Below are 21347 nucleotides of genomic sequence, written 5' to 3'. Positions count from 1 at the left end.
TCTCTGGAGATGCTGAACTTATTTTTCAGTTTCTCACTGTAAGCTGTACTCCCACCACTATTGATGTTTCCAATCCACTCCAGAGCTTTTCCTGCAGGTTGTCAAATCCAAGCTGTATGATAGCTCGTAACTGAATATGAAACCTTGCACTGGATGGAGAGACTCTGGCCTGGCTGGACTGTCATGGAAGCAGGCTGAGTCAGTTCCTCACCATGCACATCTGTGGAGGAAAACACATGGTGATATCTCACACAATATATGCTGCACCTTTATATGCTGATCTTTTCCCCCCCCTATCTTTCCGATCTTCTCTCATCCTATGTACCTTCACGATCACTTCGGTCTTCAAATTCTGAACTTCTTTGTATTCCTAGGTACCGTTTATCCTCTGCAGGTGGCAGATCCTTTTCTGTCATTGCTCCAACACTATGGAACTCCCTACCCATTGCACTCAGAATCATCACCACTTTGTCTGAATTTAAATCAAGGCTTAAGACCCACCTTTTCAACCTTCACTACCAGTAAATGGATATATATTAGGAATCCTTAATTTTTCTGAAATGTGGTGTATGTACTGTGTACTATGTAGAGTCCTATCTCTTGTACTGTATGTTCTTGTGTTTAATCCTGTTTTCTGTTATTATCTCATGCAGCTGCATGTGATCTTTCGTTCTGGGCAAATGTCCGACGTATATGTATGAACCTTCGTCCTGGGCAAATGCCCGACGTAAATGTATGTTACCTTGTAAAGCGTCCTTGAGCTTGGGAAAGGCGCTATATAAATTAAACATATTATTATTATTATTATTATTATTATTATTATTATTCTTCATCTAGTAAATGAATGAATTTGATAAAGCACTCACAAGAAGCAGCTGCCAGCAGGAGCAGTAGAGATGTAGAGAACATGGTGTGTGTTGTTTGGACTGGAGTCTTCTCTGTTCTCCAAAGTTTAACACACACCATCACATCATATAAATAGAGTGAGATCCAGCTCTGACACTTGGATTTGTTTATCTGCTGCTGATGGGAGGAGAATGTATCTGAAATGTATTTAAATCATGAGGAGGAGATTCATCTGATGGAGGATGTGTTGGTTTATAAACTCAACTTTCAACAAGATTTTTTATTTGGAACGTTGTCTTTGAAGTTGTAAACATGTTTTCTCACAATATTTATGCTATAATTGATCTAAACAATAAAACTATAAAAAACAAAAAAATCTAAACTGTAAAATTTATAAAATACACAGATTATTGTAGTTAAATATGAATCAGTTTTGCAGAATCACAATAATCAAATATCTGTCCGGTGAGTTAAATGAAGCTGGAGAACGATTATAATGTATAAAGTGAGAGAGTTTCTTTACAAAGACTGACATCTAGAGGCACATAAAGAATTATAATTATAATAATAGCTTAAATTGTGAGTTACACCGACATCCACTTCAGCAAGCTGCACAAAAGCTTTGGAATAGATTGGCATGGTATTAATGATGGATTAACTGTGTATTCACTTGTGTTCAGGACAACAATTTATTTTAATGTTGAGACAAAGATGAAAACTTATGTAGATATCTTTGAACTACAGAAGTGTCTTAGCTCTGCTAGCTCATATATACCAGACCCCTCTGGGGACATGTGTACTGCAGAGAGAGGAAAAGAACCAGGGATGTTTTTGTACAGGGCTTCAGTGAGTTTGTAGTGTTGTGTGTCTGGCACAGTAATACACAGCCGTGTCCTCGACCTGAAAGTTTTGTCCTCTTAAATAAACTGTGCTGCTGGATTTGTCCTGGCTGAGACTGATCTTGTTCTTCATCGTGTCTTTGAGATTAGTGCCACCACCATCACACAGATATCCGAGCCATTCCAGTGCTTTTCCAGCAGGTTGCCGTATCCAGTTAATACAATAACTCGACACTGAGATCTTACAAGAGATGGAGAACGACTCTCCAGGCTTCACCAGCACAGAGTCTGTCTGAGTGAGCTCCACACCTCCAACGCCACCTGTGAATAAGAGCGACAGAACATCATCAAAAGTCATCAAGTCATTTTCACGAAACGAGAATTAAATCTAAATTCATTCAGCCGACACGGAGACGTACAGAATGTAGCTGAAAGCAGCAGCAACACTGATAATGACAGCATTGTTGTTGATATAAAAGTGAAGTGAAGTAAAATGCTCAGCTGCTCTCCTCCTCCTCACTACACACTCACACACACACACACACTCACACAGACCTCCTTAATGTAAGAGACACAAGTGGAGGATTTGCATGAAATGCATCATTATGATCTTGAAGTCTCAGGTTTACTCATTTATACATTAACGTTCTTCCTCTTAGAAGAATTGGTCTTAGAGTGAAATGAACAAAACACTAACGTGTCTCTGTGATAAACTGAACTGAACATGTTCAATCAACAATCGTCTAAAATGAGCCTCATATGATAAAGTCACAGTGTCTGTGTTCAGAAGGTGTTAGTTACATTACAGAACAGAGGCTGTGTATTTTGAAACTGGGATTTGTGTATTTCGGTGTGTATTTGGACTGGAATGTGTGTATTACAGTGTGTTTTGGAATTGTAGTGTGTTTATTACAGTGTGTACTGTAATGGGGATGTGTGTATTACAGTGTGCATTAGGACTGGGATGTGTGTATTACAGTGTGTATTAGGACTGGGATGTGTGTATTACAGTGTGTATTTGGACTGGGATGTCTGTATTACAGTGTGTATTGGTACTGGGAGGTGTGTATTGCAGTGTGTATTTGGACTGGGAGGTGTGTATTACAGTGTGTATTTGGACTGGGAGGTGTGTATTACAGTGTGTTTTGGGATTGTAGTGTGTTTATTACAGTGTGTATTTGTCAGTGACGTGGGGATAACAACAGACCCAAATGCAGGATAGCTAAAATAAAAGGGTTTATTAACTAAAAACACAAAACAGGGACAAGGACACAGACGATACCAGACATGACACGACTAGACATGGGATGACAGATGACAACAAGGATTCCGCACAGCCATAGGCAACGCGGCACGGCTGAATAGACATGACAATTAAACACATGAGGAACAGGTGTGAAGAGACGGAGAGGAAGAGACAAGGGCGGGGCAGATACGTGAACATATAACATAAACAAAAGCACATGGCCAAAGTCTGGGCAGGATCCTGACAGTATTAGCACTGGGATGTTTGTATGAAAGTATGTATTGGGACTGTGATGTGTGTATTAGACTGTGCATTGGGACTGGGATGTGTGTATTAGACTGTGCATTGGGACTGGGATGTGTGTATTAGTGTGTGCAGTGGGGCTGGGATGTGTGTGTTACAGTGTGTATTAGGACAGTATGTTTTGTACTATGTGTGTGTTACAGTGTGTACTAGGACTGGGGTGTGTGTTACAGTGTGTATTGCTAGTATGATGTGTGTATTACAGTATAGTGTTTATTGTAATTGTGGTGTCTTTATTACAGTATGAATTGGGATGTGTGTATTACAGTGTGTATTGGGACTGAGATGTGTGTATTACAGTGTGTATTGGGACTGGGATGTGTGTGTTACAGTGTGTATTGGGACTGGGATGTGTGTGTTACAGTGTGTATTGGGACTGGGACATTTGTATTACAGTGTGTAGTTGTCACTGTGATGTGTGTATTACAGTGTGTAGTGGGACTGGGATGTGTGTGTTACAGTGTGTATTGGGACTGGGACATTTTTATTACAGTGTGTAGTTGTCACTGGGATGTGTGTATTACAGTGTATATTGGGAATGGCACGTCTACTAGTTTGTTGGTTTGAGGAACAGTTAGAACCACATTCACACAGCATGCTGACAGAGCTGTTACTGTATTTCTACCTGTGGCTTTCCAGGAGCAGAGAAACAGAGTTTATGTATATTTTCATTCATGATAATTAATTTAGGCCACGCCCACTTTAGGGTTATATCCAGGTACATTTATATATAATTGGAGCAGTAAATAGATACAAACTCTGTTCATCTGTGTTACAATTATAAGTGAAGCAACTTCAGTTAGTTCAGTTACAATGTGTGTCTGGTTTTTGTACAGCTGCTTCCTCAGCTCCAGTCACTGTGGGACTTCGGGCGCAGTAATAAACCGCAGTGTCCTCTGTCCTCAGGGTCTTGGCCTCTAAGTACTGTGTGCTTGCTGAGACGTCTTCTGTTAAAGTGAGCTGGTTCTTCACAGACTCTGCATATGTTGCATCATTACTGCCTGCATCCATCCTGCCAAGCCATTCCAGAGCTTTCCCTGGTTTCTGTCTGATCCAGTGTATGTAGTGCTCAGTCATAACAAAGCCGTGTATCTTACAGGAGATCTTCACAGTTTCTCCAGGTCTCTTTACCACAGCAGGAGACTGGTCCAGTCTGATCTCATCACTGCTGACACCTAGCAGATAAACCATAACAAAGATCATCATCAACACAGTCAAGATATTCTGTGGGAAGAAATAAACAATACAGAAGTCTCAGGTACCTTTGGTTAACATTATAACAAAGATGTAGTACTGAGTGACCCTCAGCCCCATCATCATGCTCTTTGATTCAGTCGTGTGACACAAACTTCGGGTGAGCAAGAGGCTGTTTTTTTTTTTTTTTATAACAGAGTGAATTTGCATAAACACACTTCAGCTGTTAGATTTCATAGCTTCATGAATCCTTCTCAAAAACAAGCAGCTGCTGCCCCCTACAGGTGCAGATACAAAATATTATAATGTTCTCGCTGTCAGTAAAAATCAAAAATTAAATAACAATACATTTTTACATGGACTAGTGAAAATGAAGAAAGTATGAATTCAGAAATGGAGAAATTTTTATCAGAATGGTTTAAAAGAGAGAAAATACTCAGATACAGTATCAGCAGTGACATAGTAAATCATCTGGTTTAATTAATCAGTTAATTGGGAAATCGATATTAGTCTCAATTATTATGGCCCCGAGCTCTGTTTCTAGTTTGTGAACATCTACTTCCATATTTCTCAATCTGTGAAATATAGGCAATATTTATTACATACATTCAATTAAACAAATCTAACATCAGTATAAACGTCTAGACAATGTTCAGAACAGTCCAGTAAAAGTCAGCAAGTGGTAACATGTAAGTCAGAGACACTGTAAACATTTTAGTTCTTTCACCTCCATGAATCTGAAAATGTGGGTTTGTCATGTGACTATAGTAAGTCTGTGTTTTTGTACTGATGTCTAAGGGGAAGTATCACTGTGTGTCACAGGAGCAGTAATAAACTGCAGTGTCTTCTGTCCTCATTTTTTTCCCTGTGAAATCAAGCTAACCCTAGGTCTAAAATACAATGTTCAGTCTTCAATCAGGTCTTTGTCTAATGTTCATCACAGGACATGACCAAATGCAGACTAAAGGGAGCTCAACACAGCATGACCCTGGTTTTTGTACAGCCGCAGCAGTAATCAGAATGACTGTGGCTCTCGTGCACAGTAATACACAGCTGTGTCCTCAGTCTGAAATTGTTGCCCATGTAAAGTCACAGTGTTGGTGGAGGCTTCAGCTGAGAAACGGATCTTGTTCTTTAGTGAATCGCTGCTGCCAGTATTACTGGAGCTGCAGTACCAGCCGATCCATTCCAGTTTTTGTCCTGATTGTCGTATCCAGTTAGTACAGTAACTAGTGGCTGAGTATCCAGTGATCTTACAGGGGACTGAAAATGATTCTCCAGGCTTAACCAGCATGACTGCAGGCTGAATCAGTTCAATACATTTAATACCTGTGAACAACAATCATGCCATTATTCAGGTGCATTCTATCAAACAGGAAAATGTACACAGTGATCTGCATCTTTCCAAAATTCTCCACACACTTACCAGATGTAGCTGTTAACAGCAAGAGTAGAAGTGTAGAGAACATGGTTTGATCTGAACCTGAACCCAGACCCTCACTTCTCCTGAGAACACCTCTAATCATTTATGAAGGGGTTTGATTTGCATGACAGTGTTTAGGCTTTCAGAAAACATGAGGCATTTCCTACAAATGTTAAAATAACACAATCACAAAATATTAGTTTCTTACGATGTAGTTGATGAAACAGTGTGGATGATGCAGTCTGGTTTAATGAGATGCTGATATAATGGAGCTGTAATGTCTTAGCTTTATAAGAATGTTGTAGTTAGTGTTTATGACTTTAATGTAAATCCCAGGAGAACATGTTCACATATTTATGACACACTGTCAGTCCTTTGATCCTCAACATGTAGCTTAGATGTTGTGTGAATAAAGAAAGAGCGATCATCACAGGCCTTAAAGCTTAAAGAACAGCATAATGTTCAAACCTTTCTAATGTGGGTACAGTTTAAATATACAGGATACAGTTAAAGACCAAATGTTGATTAAACTTTGTGAGTAAAAATGGAAAATTACTTGCAGTAAAGTCATAAAAGTTATTACTTATTTTTTTTGACACTTTAAAAGAATAAATCCTGTTTAACAATTTTTCAGAGATTCATCTGATGGAAGAAATGTGGATCATATGTGGAAATAGGCATCAAGGATCAAACACTAAATTTACCTTTTAATTTTAATTTGTTGATGGGATTTTTATTAGTCAAATATACAACAGGTTCTAAAGATGAGGCTCGTGAAATTATTAGAGTAGTCGTTATGATGTGCAGCAATTTTAGATCTCTACAATCTCTACAACAGAATGTTTCTCTATCAGAAAGGGAACCAAATCGAATCGTTTTTAGAAGACACCTCACTCATCTAAGGAACACATTAGGAAACCTAAATCTAGGAATGGTTACGTGGTGATGGTTTATTTCACACAGACGACTTTCTCCTGCTCCTGTATTGAGAAGGAGTAAAGCTCAGTGACAGAAAGTAAGGAATAAAACACTTGGGGAAGTTTTGTTACAACCTTTTTGTTGCTTATTTTACAGCGCATGTTAATGTTTACTGTGTAGATGACAATATGAAGCGGAGCTATACAAAATGAGAGTGAAATGCGAGAACAACAATCAGGTAAACTTGTGTTCTTTTCAAGTTTGATGTCAGCAAGAGCAAATAACAGTAAAGTTAAGTTGATGTGATTCTGTCTCTAGTCGCTATCTGACTAGCTAAATTAGCTGTGCAGTGCTGCCAGTGCATCTCTTGGCCTGTCTGTCACACAACAATTTATTGCTTGAATAAAGGCCCAAGGACAACGGTGTTTATAAACGGCAGCTCAATAACCACACCACTCGTGAACATGCCTTCATATGCGCGTGTAATCGTGCACGAAATGTAGGATGGCCCCTTAGCAGAATTTTGCTTAGGGCCCCGGGGAGGTCAGGATCGGCTCTGGAATCAAAGCAGATTTTCTATCATCACAACATGAAGTCTTTTATTTATCACCATTTATAAATGTTTAACATGTGCAGTAATGTTAATTTTGAATTACGGTTTAAAATCTATATTACAATTATTTAAAATATGATCTAACTTCAATCGATTTATTCTCATTTGTGTATTATTTATTTATTTATTTACTTATTTGTTTATTTTAATAGATAAAGTCCTTCTGCTCACCTGGAAAAATAAGGATTTTTCGAACTCTGCTGCTCTCTGTTTCATCTGGGTGAAACACAACCTGGCTGAACGACTCCATTCCGGACAGAGCGTTAAGTCTGCCGGGATTTCAGCTCTTTAGATTGGACCGCGACGCGGAATCAACGGGGAAATCGCGCGGCGGCGGGACGTGTTTTTACATCAATGAAAGGTGGTGTTCTGATGTAACTGTGTTAAAGATGTGCTGTCCCGATCTTGAAACACTCATTCATTCATTAACTGCAAACCGTTCTATTCGCCGCGGGAGTTTTGCTTGTTCATTCTGGTGAGTGTTTACATTCCCCCGCAAGCGCACGTGAGCTTGGCACTACAGACACTCGCTGACATGATCACAGAGAGTGAGCAACAACATCCGGACTCTGTACTAATAATTCTTGGGGACTTTAATAAAGCAATTCTCACACGTGAACTGCCAAAATGCAGACAGCATGTTACATGTCCCACCAGAGACAGTAACACACTGGATCACTGTTAAACAACAATAAAGGATGCATATCACTCTGTCCCACAGGCAGCTCTGAGGAATCTCTGATCACTGCTTAGTTCATCTGATACTGACCTACAGGGAGAAACTGAAATCAGCTAAACCATTATTAAGGACTGTAAAAAGATGGACCAAGGAAGCGGAGCAGAATTTACAAACCTGTTTCTCTCTCACTGATTGGACTGTTTTTGAAGCTGCCACAGGATCTGCTGAAATAGTTCTACACTGCCATCATGGAATCCATCCTCTGCCATTGGCACAACACTCATCACTCTCCAAGACCTGTACTTCTCCAGAGTGAGCAAAAGGGCAAAGACAATCACTCTGGACCCCTCACATCCAGCACACTCCCTCTTTGAACTGTTGCCATCTGGTCGACGCTACAGAGCCTTGAGCACCAGAACGACCAGACATAGGAACAGTTTCTTCACTCAGGCAATCCATCTGATGAACACTTAACATCCGCGGAACACACAACACTATTCTTAAACATTATTTACTTAAAACACATACTATTTATATTTCAATTGCACATTTCACACTTGTACATTTGTACATACAAATTGTATATATTCTATATGTCATTCTGTTGTATATGTCATTCTGTTACACTGTTACACTGTGGAGCTTCTGTCACTAAAACAAATAGATTTCATAGTTTCATGACTCTTTCTTGAAAACAAACAGCTGCTGCCCCCTACAGGTGATTTTTAATTCCAGGTGATTGTAGTAGTGATGCTGCAGTAAACATCTACATTTCAGTTTGATCTCTCGTCAGATTCTGTGCTGCTGAACAGACTCTGTGTTTCTAAATTCAGGAAATGAACCATCGACCTGTAGTAATAAAAATAATAGTAATAATAATAATTATTATTATTATAAATATTAATAACTGCTAGAAGAGATTGGAATGAAGAGGAAGATCTGAGTGCTGAGTGTGAATAGATGATGTTGTTTATAATAAAGGTCTCTATACGGAATATTTACAGCTCACAAGGACGTGCTTGTTGAAGTAATTTAGTGACACATGTTTTCGTATTGAGTAGGAAACCCTTCCACAATCCCACTAAGAATTGTGTCCTAGTTTGCACGGGTTAGTGTTGAAAACACAAGATAAACTATCAGAGTTGGTCTGACCATGAACTCAGGTGTCCTTCCAAGTCCCCTTGGTCTTCTAACAAACCATCCTCTTCAAGTTCTTCTACTTAAAGATTCAAACAATAGATTAGGTAGAAGAACTTGAAGAGATCCTTGTTTTTATTAAAAGTAGTGTAATACAGATAAATGTGTGTAATATATGTAAAGTAAAATAAAAGAAAATTACAAATAAAATCTCCTTCAAATAATCAAACAGTATTAGAATAAGTAAAAGTAATTAAAATGTGTAAGCTTGCGTTTGTTCTATGATGCACACAGAGTATAACATGCACTGAGCCTGTCTACAATAGAATGCACACACAATGTAATTCAAGACAAGCTTTTATACTTTTCCAAGCCTTTCACCAATATTTAATATTTCAATATCAATTCTTATTGACTTTAAAACCAACATTCCTTCCCATTTCTCTTTCCCCAAACCGGTAATCCTGTGGTCAGTGACTAGTTGTATTCTTTAAGGTATACATTCCTTTTAAACAGCACAAGCTTGCAATATCATCTTACTAACTAAGTCCCTCCCTCCCCCACGAGTGTTGGGGTTTCCCTTTACGGATTACTGTCAGCGGTATCCTTCTGAGCACTGAGGGTTGACTATTTTTTTAAGAGAGCCTCCATACAACATACTCAGCACGTCTTATCTTTTAACACACAAGCAATATTATTGGATACATATTTTGAAAGCAAAGAAAGAAAAGAATATACAAAGAAATAAAGAAAACTTAATCACTTTAATATTCTTGATATTGATCCATTCTTCATTTCTGTCTCAGTACAGAATCTGATTCTTTTTTCATCCATTGATTTCTTCATTCCTCAAGCTTCATATTCTTTATTTTATTCAACAGTTGTTTTATTTCTTCTGCTGCTTTTTCTATTCTCTTCTTTTTTTCTTCTTTTTGTCTTTCTCTCCTAGCGCTATGTTTTCTGGTATTTATAGCCTTAATCTCACTTTTCTTTTGTATGGAATATGAGAGCAGGGTTGTGAAGTTGGATAGCATTGATAAGGTTCATCTAATGAGCATGAAATTAAACATTCATTTCCTTCATCATCCATTCTACCTACCATTCTAACAACATTGTGTAAGTTTTTGTACAGCTGTGTTATCTATCACAGAGCTCACTGTAAACTACAGCAGCCAAGAACATGATGTTTATACACCACTCTATTTGAATAAGGAATGTCTATGACCACTATGGAGGTGTCATACCACACGCTGCTCACTGGATAGATTAGTGGATGATAAGTATTCCTAATTGTTTGAAAAGCTTTTAAATAATGTATAAAGGATTTGGAATGTAGGGATTAGTTACTCAGTAAAATGTAGTTATTATTTAATTAAAGAAGTGAATTGTGATGAGGTTTTTGTGCAGCACTGCAGCACTTGTCGTGTCACTGTGTGGATAACGAGCGCAGTAATACACAGCTGTGTCTTCAGTCTGCATGTTCTGTCCTCTCAGTGTCACCGTGCTGCTGGAGGCATCTTTAGAAATACTGAACTTGCTTTTTAGAGACTCTTTATGATACGTGCTTCCACCCCCCCCAAATGTGGTTTATCCATTCCAGAGTTTTCCCTGCAGGTTGTCGAATCCAAGCTGTGGCGTAGCTGTTATCAGTAAGTGAGTAACCGGATACTTTACAGCTGAGGATTAAAGAATCTCCAGGCTTTAACATCACTGAGGTGTCCTGAGTGAGCTCTACCGCACATTCCACATCTGATAAAAGACATGTCACAATTTCAGTCAAAAATCTATGTACAGTAGGTTATAACTGCAGGAATTTACTAGCAGCTCTGAGATCATTAGTGAAGTGAAACTCACAGGATGAAGCTGCCAGCAGCAGCAGAACTGGAAGGAACATCGTATAACTAAAAGCAGTGCTAAACTCTCCAGAGCCCACAGTGACCGTGGCTGATATTTCTCTATATGTAGCTGTAAGGGGAACATTTTACATATTCATTTGCATATTGTTATGCTGGTCTTCTACAGGTGTCAATAATCACAGTGAAAAATGTTCCCTGGTGTTTAAATTAGTTTGTATTTATTTAACACTGAATCTGTAAGTTACATTTAGTATGTAAATGACTTTCATCCTCTGATTATAAACTGCTTCCATAGTTCTCACTCTGTCACACTGTGAAACTTTTCTACTGACTGGATCTCATTACACAGACTCCTGAAAGTGGCAAGTGGTAACTTGTAAGTCAGAGACACTGTAAACATTTTGTTTCTGTCTCCTCTATGAATGTGGGTTTGTTATGTGTCTATAGTAAGTGTAATGGTTAAGTTTAATTGTTAATTGTAAAGAGATGATTTTGGTTATATGTTGATCTTTAAGCGCCCTCTTGTGGCGCAGATTGGGATGGTAACTTCCGTATTTCAAGTGTTGAGTTCATTGTTAAGTGTCATGGCTCGTACAGTATTTGTCATATAAATATAAAGTTTAGTAGGTTAAAGATGTTGACAGTAAATTAATTAATCTAGAGATGCAAATATTGCTAAAAACAAGCGTAAAGTGCAGAAAGTTAGCATTAGTGCCGTATGCTAGCGGTCTTTTGTTATGCTAATTAAGGTCATTTAGATTTCGTGATTACAAGCCATTACCTAAAACTAAGAATATAAGAACCAGATGCACATGACAATGTAAAGTTTAATGCTTATTGTGTTGATTTATGTTTCTTTTGAATCTTTTTGGGCAGTAAATACTGTTTAGTTAGTTATGCTTGAATATGTAATTGAATACAATTCTAATTGCTGTATATTCTTTGTTTACAGTTTTACAAGAAAAAATATTATATTATAACTTTAACATTATAATGTTAAAGTTAATTGAGAAAAGATTCATGAAAGCTATTGAAAGATTAAAAGCCATGAACCAACATCTCTCTTGTTCACTGTCTGTCTAACTGGATAGAGAAGTTACATGTCTAGTGAGGACAGAACAGTAAGTCTGTGTTTTTGTACTGATGTCTAAGGGGAAGTATCACTGTGTGTCACGGGCGCAGTAATAAACTGCAGTGTCTTCTATCCTCATGCTGTTCATCTGCAGATACACCTGCTTCTTACTGTCGTCTCTGGAGATGGTGAAGCGGCCCTTAACAGCAGTGGAGTGATATATGAGACTACTGCCACTGTAGATGCTTGCAAGCCATTCCAGCCCTTTTCCAGGTGCCTGTCTGATCCAAGCCAAGTAATAGCCACTAATGTCTAATCCAGAGGCTGTGCAGGTCAGTTTATGAGACTGATCAGGTTTGAGGATCACTGGATCAGACTCGATCAGTGTCTGACTGCAGGAATCTGAAATAGAAGAGTAATCAAAGGTAGAAATTAATATTAAAAATAGAACAAAACAAAAGATTTTTTAAATGATGTAACAAATAATACTAACATTGAATGAAGATTGCTAGAGTAAAGTAACTCAAAACTCTGCCTAGTCCCATCTCAAAGAATTAAAATGATTCCTGCTGCTGTAAATGAACACAAACTGCTGCTATGTTGTTGGGCTGAATGTTTCAGCATAAATGGTTCAAACACAGGATTTGGTTTGCATGACACACCCACTAGAGATATAAAAACATCATGTGTTTCAGACTAAACATTGCTGTGTTGAGTGCAGCTCTGCAGCTGTTAATCACACTCACACCCCGTTTCATCTCCATATCAATTTAATGTGGAAAATAATTCAGCTGTTTGTTATTATTAATAATGATATAAACGTGTTGTGATGTAATTAACACTTTCCTGAACTACACTGAACATTATAATCAAACTGTGTAACCGAACATGACATTCATTCTGGTATAGGCTGAAACCCTCTACAGGCTTTATCTGATGAATCCAGAGAGAAAGAGATGAGAAGATTCTAGATCAGGTGTTTTTAAATCCTAAAGATTTGTAATCTCTAGTGAGCAGAAGATAAAGCTGAAATCTAATATCACAACAGCTAGATGTTGAAACTATTCTTTCTTCTTCTTCTTCTTTCTTAATCAAACGTCTAAAAAAACACTGAGCGTACATTCTGTTCATGTATGCTCAGTGTTCCTGGGATGGACTCTGGAGCCTGCACTCTGACCCAATAAAACACTTCCTAATGATGACCGAGTGACTGAATACATTACCCTGATTATTGTCTGGTGATACTGAATGATTATATGATTAGTTACAGTATATATATCCTTACACCTCTAATTCCAGTAGTTTTGTTCTCTATTAATAAGAGCACAGACATTTGTTCTCTTCTGGACTCCTGAACACATAAAACCTGCAGACGCAGACGGGGAAAATGAGCTGCAGTTTATTTACAGAGTCATTTAAAGAACCGGAATATGAACATGTCTGAATCTGAACTTGGGGTGAACAAGAGGATGTTTTTGTATTATAACAGGGTGAATTTGCATAAACACACTTCAGCTGTTAGATTTCATAGTTTCATGAATCCTTCTTGAAAACAAACAGCTGCTGCCCCCTACAGGTGATTTTTAATTCCAGGAGTTGTAGTAGTGATGCTGCAGTAAACATCTACATTTCAGTTTGATCTCTCGTCAGATTCTGTGCTGCTGAACAGACTCTGTGTTTCTAAATTCAGGAAATGAACCATCGACCTGTAGTGTTCCTGCAGCTGGCATCACAGTCAGGAGGAATAAAAGCATGAATAGTACAGTATATAGTCCCAACTAGTCATCACAATCATTGTCCTAGAGCTGATTTACCTCCAGTCAAATACGTAAAGACATCATAATGTAAATGTGATACATAAGATGGTTATTATTAATATTATAATAAAAAAAAAAAGACGTCACAATTCCAGTCAAAAATAAAAAAAAAATGATGGATTAACTGTGTATTCAATTGTGTTCAGGAAAACTATTTATTTTAATGTTGAGACAAAGATGAAACTTTATGTAGATATCTTTGAACTACAGAAGTGTCTTAGCTCTGCTAGCTCATATATATCAGACCCCTCTGGGGACATGTGTACTGCAGAGAGAGGAAAATGACCAGGGATGTTTTTGTACAGGGCTTCAGTGAGTTTGTAGTGTTGTGTGTCTTTGGCACAGTAATACACAGCCGTGTCCTCGAACTGAAAGTTTTGTCCTCTTAAATAAACTGTGCTGCTGGATTTGTCCTGGCTGAGACTGATCTTGCTCTTCATCGTGTCTTTGAGATTAGTGCTATCACCGCTACACAGATATCCGAGCCATTCCAGTGCTTTTCCAGCAGGTTGCCGTATCCAGTGAATACAATAACTCGACACCGAGATCTTACAAGAGATGGAGAACGACTCTCCAGGCTTCACCAGCACAGAGTCTGTCTGAGTGAGCTCCACACCTCCAACACCACCTGTGAATAAGAGTGAGATCTTCACAGTTTCTCCAGTTCTCTTTACCACAGCAGGAGACTGGTCCAGTCTGATCTCATCACTGCTGACAACTAGCAGATAAAACATAACAAAGATCATCATCAACACAGTCAAGATATCCTGATGGAAGAAATATACAGTACAGATGTCTCTTATAACAAAGATGTAGTACTGAGTGACCCTCAGCCCCATCCTCATGCTCTTTGATTCAGTCATGTGACACAAACTTTGGGTGAACAAAAGGCTGTTTTTGTATTATAACAGGGTGAATTTGCATAAAGACACTTCAGCTGTTAGATTTCATAGTTTCATGAATCCTTCTCAAAAACAACCAGGTGCTGCCTCCTACAGGTGCAGATACAGAAGATTATAATGTTCTGGCTGTCAGTAAAAAAAAACTTTCACAAGGACCAACAATGAAAATATATATATATATTATCAGCATGGTTTAAAAGAGAGTAAACACTCAGATACAGTATCAGCAGTAACATAGTAAATCATTTGGTTTGACCAAATCAATTAATAGGGAAATTAATATAATTTTTTTCCCCTAGATTTGTGAACATCTACTTCCATAGTTCTTAATCTGTTAATTCAATTCACTTTATTTATATAACACATTTAACAATGGATATTTTCTCAAAGCAGCTTTAAAAAAGAAAAGAAACATACAATAAAAATTTTTAAAATTAAAGTTTAAATTTTGGAACATTTTTTGTAACAGACTGTGATCTTGTCATGTGTCTATAGTAAGTCTGTGTTTTTGTATTAATGTCTAAGGGGAAGTATCACTGTGGTTCACGGGCGCAGTAATAAACTGCAGTGTCTTCTGTCCTCATGCTGTTCATCTGCAGATACACCTGCTTCTTACTGTCATCTCTAGAGATGGTGAAGCGGCCCTTAACAGCACTGGAGTAATATATGTAAGTATTAGCACTGCTTAAAGTTGCAACCCATTCCAGTCCTTTTCCAGGTGCCTGTCTGATCCAAGCCATCCACGAGCCACCAAAGTTAAATCCAGAGGCTGTGCAGGTCAGTTTATGAGACTGATCAGGTTTGATGATCACTGGATCAGACTCGATCAGTGTCTGACTGCAGGAATCTGAAATAGAAGAATATTCAAAGGTAGGAGTTAAAGTTAAAAAATAAGAAAAATAAAAAAATCGTTAAAATATTCGTCTATATGAAATAAATAATAATACTAACATTGAATGAAGATTGCTAGAGTAAAGTAACTCAAAACTCTGTCTAGTCCCATCTCAAAGAATTAAAATGATTCCTGCTGCTGTAAATGAACACAAACTGCTGCTATGTTGTTGGGCTGAATGTTTCAGCATAAATGGTTCAAACACAGGATTTGGTTTGCATGACACACCCACTAGAGATATAAAAACATCCACAGAGGAACAGACGAGAGGACAAAAAAGCTTCCTGTAAAACTTCGGGTGTGTTTCATGCTTTCAGCTTCATCACTGCTCTTTACTCATTAGATCTCATGTCTTTTTAGTCCATCACTGTGGATCACTGGAACATCCAGAAGAACGTAAAGTTTTCTGATCACTGATTATCACTGAACAACACAAACGTGTCCAGTCCTTCATGATGTTGTCGTTTTTAGCCAATCCTGGTTTTCCGATGATCCATTAATAAAAATCATTTGGTGAGATGATAAAGCACTTTGTGTTTCTTTTATTCATTTTAATTTGTACATTTTCCAGAAATTCATGATCAAATTATACAGTGTTCATATTTCACATTTAATTGCATGGGATTCTTATTAATTATTAGATTTAGATTGAGGAGTTTTTGGATGGTTTTTGTTCATTCAGGATGAAGAGTTAAAGCCTGAGTGCTGAGTGTGAATGGATGTTGTTCTTTATAATAAATGTCTTTTGCAGACACATTTCATTTCAACTAGTTATAAAAAGAGACTATTATTCCTGAGTAAATTTAATATATTTAAATATTTAAATTTAAATTTTCTTTGTCTTAACAGTGAAAAGACTGAGATTATGCTTGTTGGCTCACTCCACCAACTACGGAAAGCTGGGTCAGGCAAAGCTCCACATTTGAATCAACTCTTGATGATTCAAATGTGGAGTTTCAAACAAAATTGAGGAATCTAGGGGTAATTTTTGATGCCAATTTAACGTTTGAGCTACATATCCAAAATAAAAACTAGAGATGAGCCGGATACTCGGCTGAAATGAGTATCCGGTACGCATAAAGCACTTCTGCCGAGTACGAGTATTATACGAGTAATACGAGTCAATATCTGTGCTCGGATTGAATGAAAATCATCATTGGGTATCTGATTGTGTCAGCGTTCTGTGATAGACTAGTCACAGCGCCCCTCCCCTACAGTGATAGACTAGTCACAGCGCCCCTCCCCTACACACATACAGATGTATTGTGTTGCTGTGTCTCGCTCTGCTCACTCACAGTCACACACAGAACAGCTCTCTGTCTCTCCCTCAGTCACTCGGGTTCGCGGGTCTTTTCCATTAACATTTAGGGTTTCTTCAGCTTTTTAATTCGGGTTGTAATGTTAATAATACGTACTTAATAACCAGCAGTGTTGTATAAAGTATTAGAAAGAAATACTTGAGTAAAAGTACAAGTATCGTACTAGAAAAAGACTTTGGTAGAGTTGAAAGTCACCTTTTAGAATATTACTCAAGTAAAAGTCTTAAAGTATCTGATATTTACTGTACTTAAGTATCAAAAGTAATTTTCTGATATTTAATGTACTTAAGTATTTGAAGTAAAAGTAAAAAGTAAAATTTCAGTGTTTTTCGGTAGGCATAAGAGACACTTCATCCGGTAGGAAGAATCTTTCATTCCGATGTACAGAAACATTTCTTACAAATACGGCCACGGGTGTATAACGTTATCTTCTTCACCCTGTTCACCACTATTGTCGGGGTGGTCGTCTACGACAGAGGTGGCTAAACCGCGGCTCCAGAGCCGCATGCGGCTCTTTGCCCGGTTTCATTCGAGACGCATGTTACGTTCATATCGAAGTTTGTGTGTCTTTTTATTGTGTGTGTTCGCTTCGCTTGAGTTAAATACGGTATTTTCGTCAAACGCGCATGTGAGTGGGATGAAAATACCTCAAAGTTTCCCAGTAGGAGCAAGATCATTTGAGTAAACAATTTGTGTCAAGTTCGCTCTCAAAATGGCAGGGAAAAAAGGTGATGATCATTTGTGCCCATGTGTATGATGTGGCTCTTTGTGGTAACACAGTAAAAAATGTGGCTCTGTTGTGGCTCAGGTTCAGTTGTGCTTCCGCCTCCTTTTGGTAACATTACGCTGAAATAGAGCATGCGGAGCTGCGTAATGCAATCTAGGAGCAGTGATTCGCCAAACCTCCCTTATTGCAGTCGCAATTTTATTTTTTTTTTATTTTGTAGTAACGAGTAACGAAGATGCCTAGTGGAAATATAGCGGAGTAAAAGTATACATTTTATCTAGAAAATGTAGTGGAGTAAAAGTGAAAGTGAAAGTTGACATACATTAAATTTAAATAGCGAAGTAAAGTACAGATACATGAAATTTCTACTTAAGTACAGTAACGAAGTATTTGTACTTTGTTACATCTCAACACTGCTAACCAGTAGAGTTCTGGTAAACGTGGGTTCGTTCAGACGTGGTGCTTGCTTGGTAGAATGCGACTCGCATTGCGTCTCTGCCTGTCGGAGATTTTTTTCTTTTTTAAACCTTCAGCTGTCTCTAACCAGTAACCAGACACTGTGTGTCTGACAAGTTTTTGCTGTATTTCATAAAAACATAAAGGTAGTAAGCTAGTGTTATAAATATTACAAATTAATTATTACCGTTTAAAGCCCCGCCCATTTCAAGACAAGCCCCGCCTACTTCTAGTACAGATACAGATACAGATAATTCATATGGTTAACAGATACGGATACAGATACAGATAATGCTGTACTCACTCATCCCTAGTTAAAACTTCGTTCTTCCATCTCAGAAATATTGCCAGATTGCGTCCAATTCTGTCATTTTCTGTTGCTGAGAGACTGATCAACACTTTTGTGTTTTCCCGTATTGATTACTGCAATGCCTTGTTGACTGGGGTGTCTAAAGCTACCTTAAATAAATTACAGGTAGTGCAAAATTCGGCGGCGAGAATACTTACTAGAACAAAGTTAAAAGATCACATTACTCCCGTTCTGGAGTCCTTGCACTGGCTCCCTGTTAGGTTTAGGGTTGATTTTAAGATTCTGATGCTTACCTACAAGGCCTTACACGGGTTAGCTCCGCAATATTTGGCTGATCTTTTAATTCCTTATATTCCATCTCGCGATCTTCGTTCTTCGGAAACTGGTCTTTTAACTGTTCCTTTAACTCAGTTTAAAATCGATGGGAGATAGGGCCTTCTCTTCACTAGCTCCAAAACTGTGGAATTCACTACCAACTGAGATAAGGCAAGCAACATCTCTTGGCACTTTTAAATCTCTGCTTAAAACTTATTTTTTTTAGAGTAGCTTTTAATTTGACTAATTGTAATTTTACATAGTGCTTATTTTATTGTCTATTTTTGTTGCTTTAATTTTAATCTTTATATTATGTGTGTAATTTTGTTGCTTTTATTTTGCTTTTGTAAAGAGCTTTGAGATGTTCTTTTAAAGGCGCTATAGAAAATAAAGGTTATTATTATTATTATTATTATTATTATTATTATTATTATTATTATTAATTCCAGTGTTGGTGTCTATGTTGAAATTTTTGTAATATGAGGATTAGTTACTCAGTAAAATGTAGTTGTTATTTAATTAAAGAAGTGAATTGTGATGAGGTTTTTTTGCAGCACTGCACTTTACGTTTATAGTTACAGTTATTGTTGGGAATTTTTTGTGAAATGTATGTATTCAATAATCACTGACTGAATTCGACAATTTTTTTTTTAAATGTTATTTATTTCCCTCTTTGTTCCTTTGTGGGAATTTGACAATAAGAGACAGTCTCACAGAAAAACATAAAAAATATGGAGTATCTAGATCTGACTGAGGATTTGAGAATATGTTGCACTTTAAAGAAACCTACAATGTTATAGTATGCGGTATTTTTTTGAGCTGTAGCGCCACCTGCAGATCTTATGAAAATGCCCTTTATATTGAATGCATTTTTCTATTTGACCACATCTGGGGGATGATTTTGTACAGCTGATTAACATGTTTGTACCACTGTGATATCTAGCACAGTAATAAACAGCAGAATCCTGGCCACTCAAACCAGTCAGCTGCAGATACACCATGTTTTTGGAGTTGTCTCTGGTAATTTCCAAACGTCCCTCAATGTTTTTGGTGAATATTGTTTTACTGGCATCAGACAGATAACCCCAATCCATTCTAGAGCTTTTCCAGCTTGTTGTCTGATCCAGTTCATGCCATAGCCACCAAAGTTAAACTCAGATCCTTTACAGGAAAGACTCAGAGTTTCTCCAGGTTTTTTCACCACTGAACCAGTGGGAATAGACTCAAGACTCTGACACTGAATACCTGATACAGAAAAAAGAACAACATTAGTGTAATTAAAAAGAAAACTAATGTCTAATATATTTGGGATTCATCATGAGAACTCACCTATGAGGCTGATTAGTAGCAGGAATAAGGAGAGTGGGATCTTCATGGTGAGTGTTGATGAGACTCGATCGCTCCACTCAGCTCAGCTGCACATAAATACTGCATGGACACACAGCAGTCTGGATTTGCATCATGACGTCATGATAGAAAGCATGTGGGAGTCATGATGATGTAACAGAGAGGAACTGCAACTAATCCTTCAACCTGCATTATCATAAGTTCTTGTTAGTGATATGATTATTACAGTGTTTATCATGTGCAGTAACATTAAAAATTTTGTATTATGGTTTAAAATCTTTATTACAATTATTTAAAAAATGAACTAGCTTTAATCTCTTTGTTCTCATTTGTGGATTATTTATTTATTTATTTATTTAACATTTTCTAAGATACGTATACATCAGTGTTGTGTCTTGTGTCCTGTTATTGTGAACACTGAAAGAGGAGTTTTTGTACAGGGATGTTGTTTATTCCTCTCACTGTGGTTCACGAGCGCAGTAATACACAGCTGTGTCTTCAGTCTGCATGTTCTGTCCTCCAATTGTTATTGTGTTAGTAGAAGTGTCTCTGGAGATGCTGAACTTATTTTTCAGTTTCTCACTGTAAGCTGTACTCCCACCACTCCAGCTGATTCCAATCCACTCCAGAGCTTTTCCTGCAGGTTGTCGAATCCAAGCTGTATGATAGCTCGTAACTGAATATGAAACCTTGCACTGGATGGAGAGACTCTGGCCTGGCTGGACTGTCATGGAAGCAGGCTGAGTCAGTTCCTCACCATGCACATCTGTGGAGGAAAACACATGGTGATATCTCACACAATATATGCTGCACCTTTATTCTTCATCTAGTAAATGAATGAATTTGATAAAGCACTCACAAGAAGCAGCTGCCAGCAGGAGCAGTAGAGATGTAGAGAACATGGTGTGTGTTGTTTGGACTGGAGTCTTCTCTGTTCTCCAAAGTTTAACACACACCATCACATCATATAAATAGAGTGAGATCCAGCTCTGACACTTGGATTTGTTTATCTGCTGATGATGGGAGGAGAATGTATCTGAAACGTATTTAAATCATGAGGAGGAGATTCATCTGATCTGAATTCATAATGGAACAGCAGCCTTTTTATCAAATACTGTCATTTTCCCAAACCAGAA

At 37.8% G+C, this 21347-nt stretch overlaps 2 pseudogenes and 3 gene segments (V, D, J or C); all 5 read right to left on the bottom strand.

The window, feature by feature from the left end:
• Positions 1 to 1606: 1606 nt before the first annotated feature.
• LOC132860768 (Ig heavy chain V region 914-like) lies at positions 1607 to 2147 on the bottom strand. The segment is given in 3 exon segments: positions 1607 to 1645; positions 1720 to 2006; positions 2105 to 2147. Coding segments are annotated over 3 exon segments (369 nt in total).
• Positions 2148 to 4038: 1891 nt separating this feature from the next.
• Positions 4039 to 4548, bottom strand: LOC132860767 (immunoglobulin heavy variable 1-69-2-like). The segment is given in 2 exon segments: positions 4039 to 4409; positions 4497 to 4548. Coding segments are annotated over 2 exon segments (423 nt in total).
• An 895-nt stretch (positions 4549 to 5443) lies between these two features.
• On the bottom strand, positions 5444 to 5927 carry LOC132860766 (immunoglobulin heavy variable 1-8-like). The segment is given in 2 exon segments: positions 5444 to 5757; positions 5855 to 5927. Coding segments are annotated over 2 exon segments (357 nt in total).
• A 3270-nt stretch (positions 5928 to 9197) lies between these two features.
• On the bottom strand, positions 9198 to 11092 carry LOC132860764 (Ig heavy chain V region 914-like; annotated as a pseudogene).
• A 4984-nt stretch (positions 11093 to 16076) lies between these two features.
• Positions 16077 to 20239, bottom strand: LOC132860763 (immunoglobulin heavy variable 3-30-like; annotated as a pseudogene).
• Between the last annotated feature and the right edge of the window lie 1108 nt (positions 20240 to 21347).

The sequence above is a fragment of the Tachysurus vachellii genome, chromosome 18 (assembly GCF_030014155.1).
Source record: "Tachysurus vachellii isolate PV-2020 chromosome 18, HZAU_Pvac_v1, whole genome shotgun sequence".
Taxonomy (NCBI): domain Eukaryota; kingdom Metazoa; phylum Chordata; class Actinopteri; order Siluriformes; family Bagridae; genus Tachysurus; species Tachysurus vachellii.
Note: the sequence above shows the minus strand (reverse complement) of the source record. Positions and strands in the feature narration are given on the sequence as shown.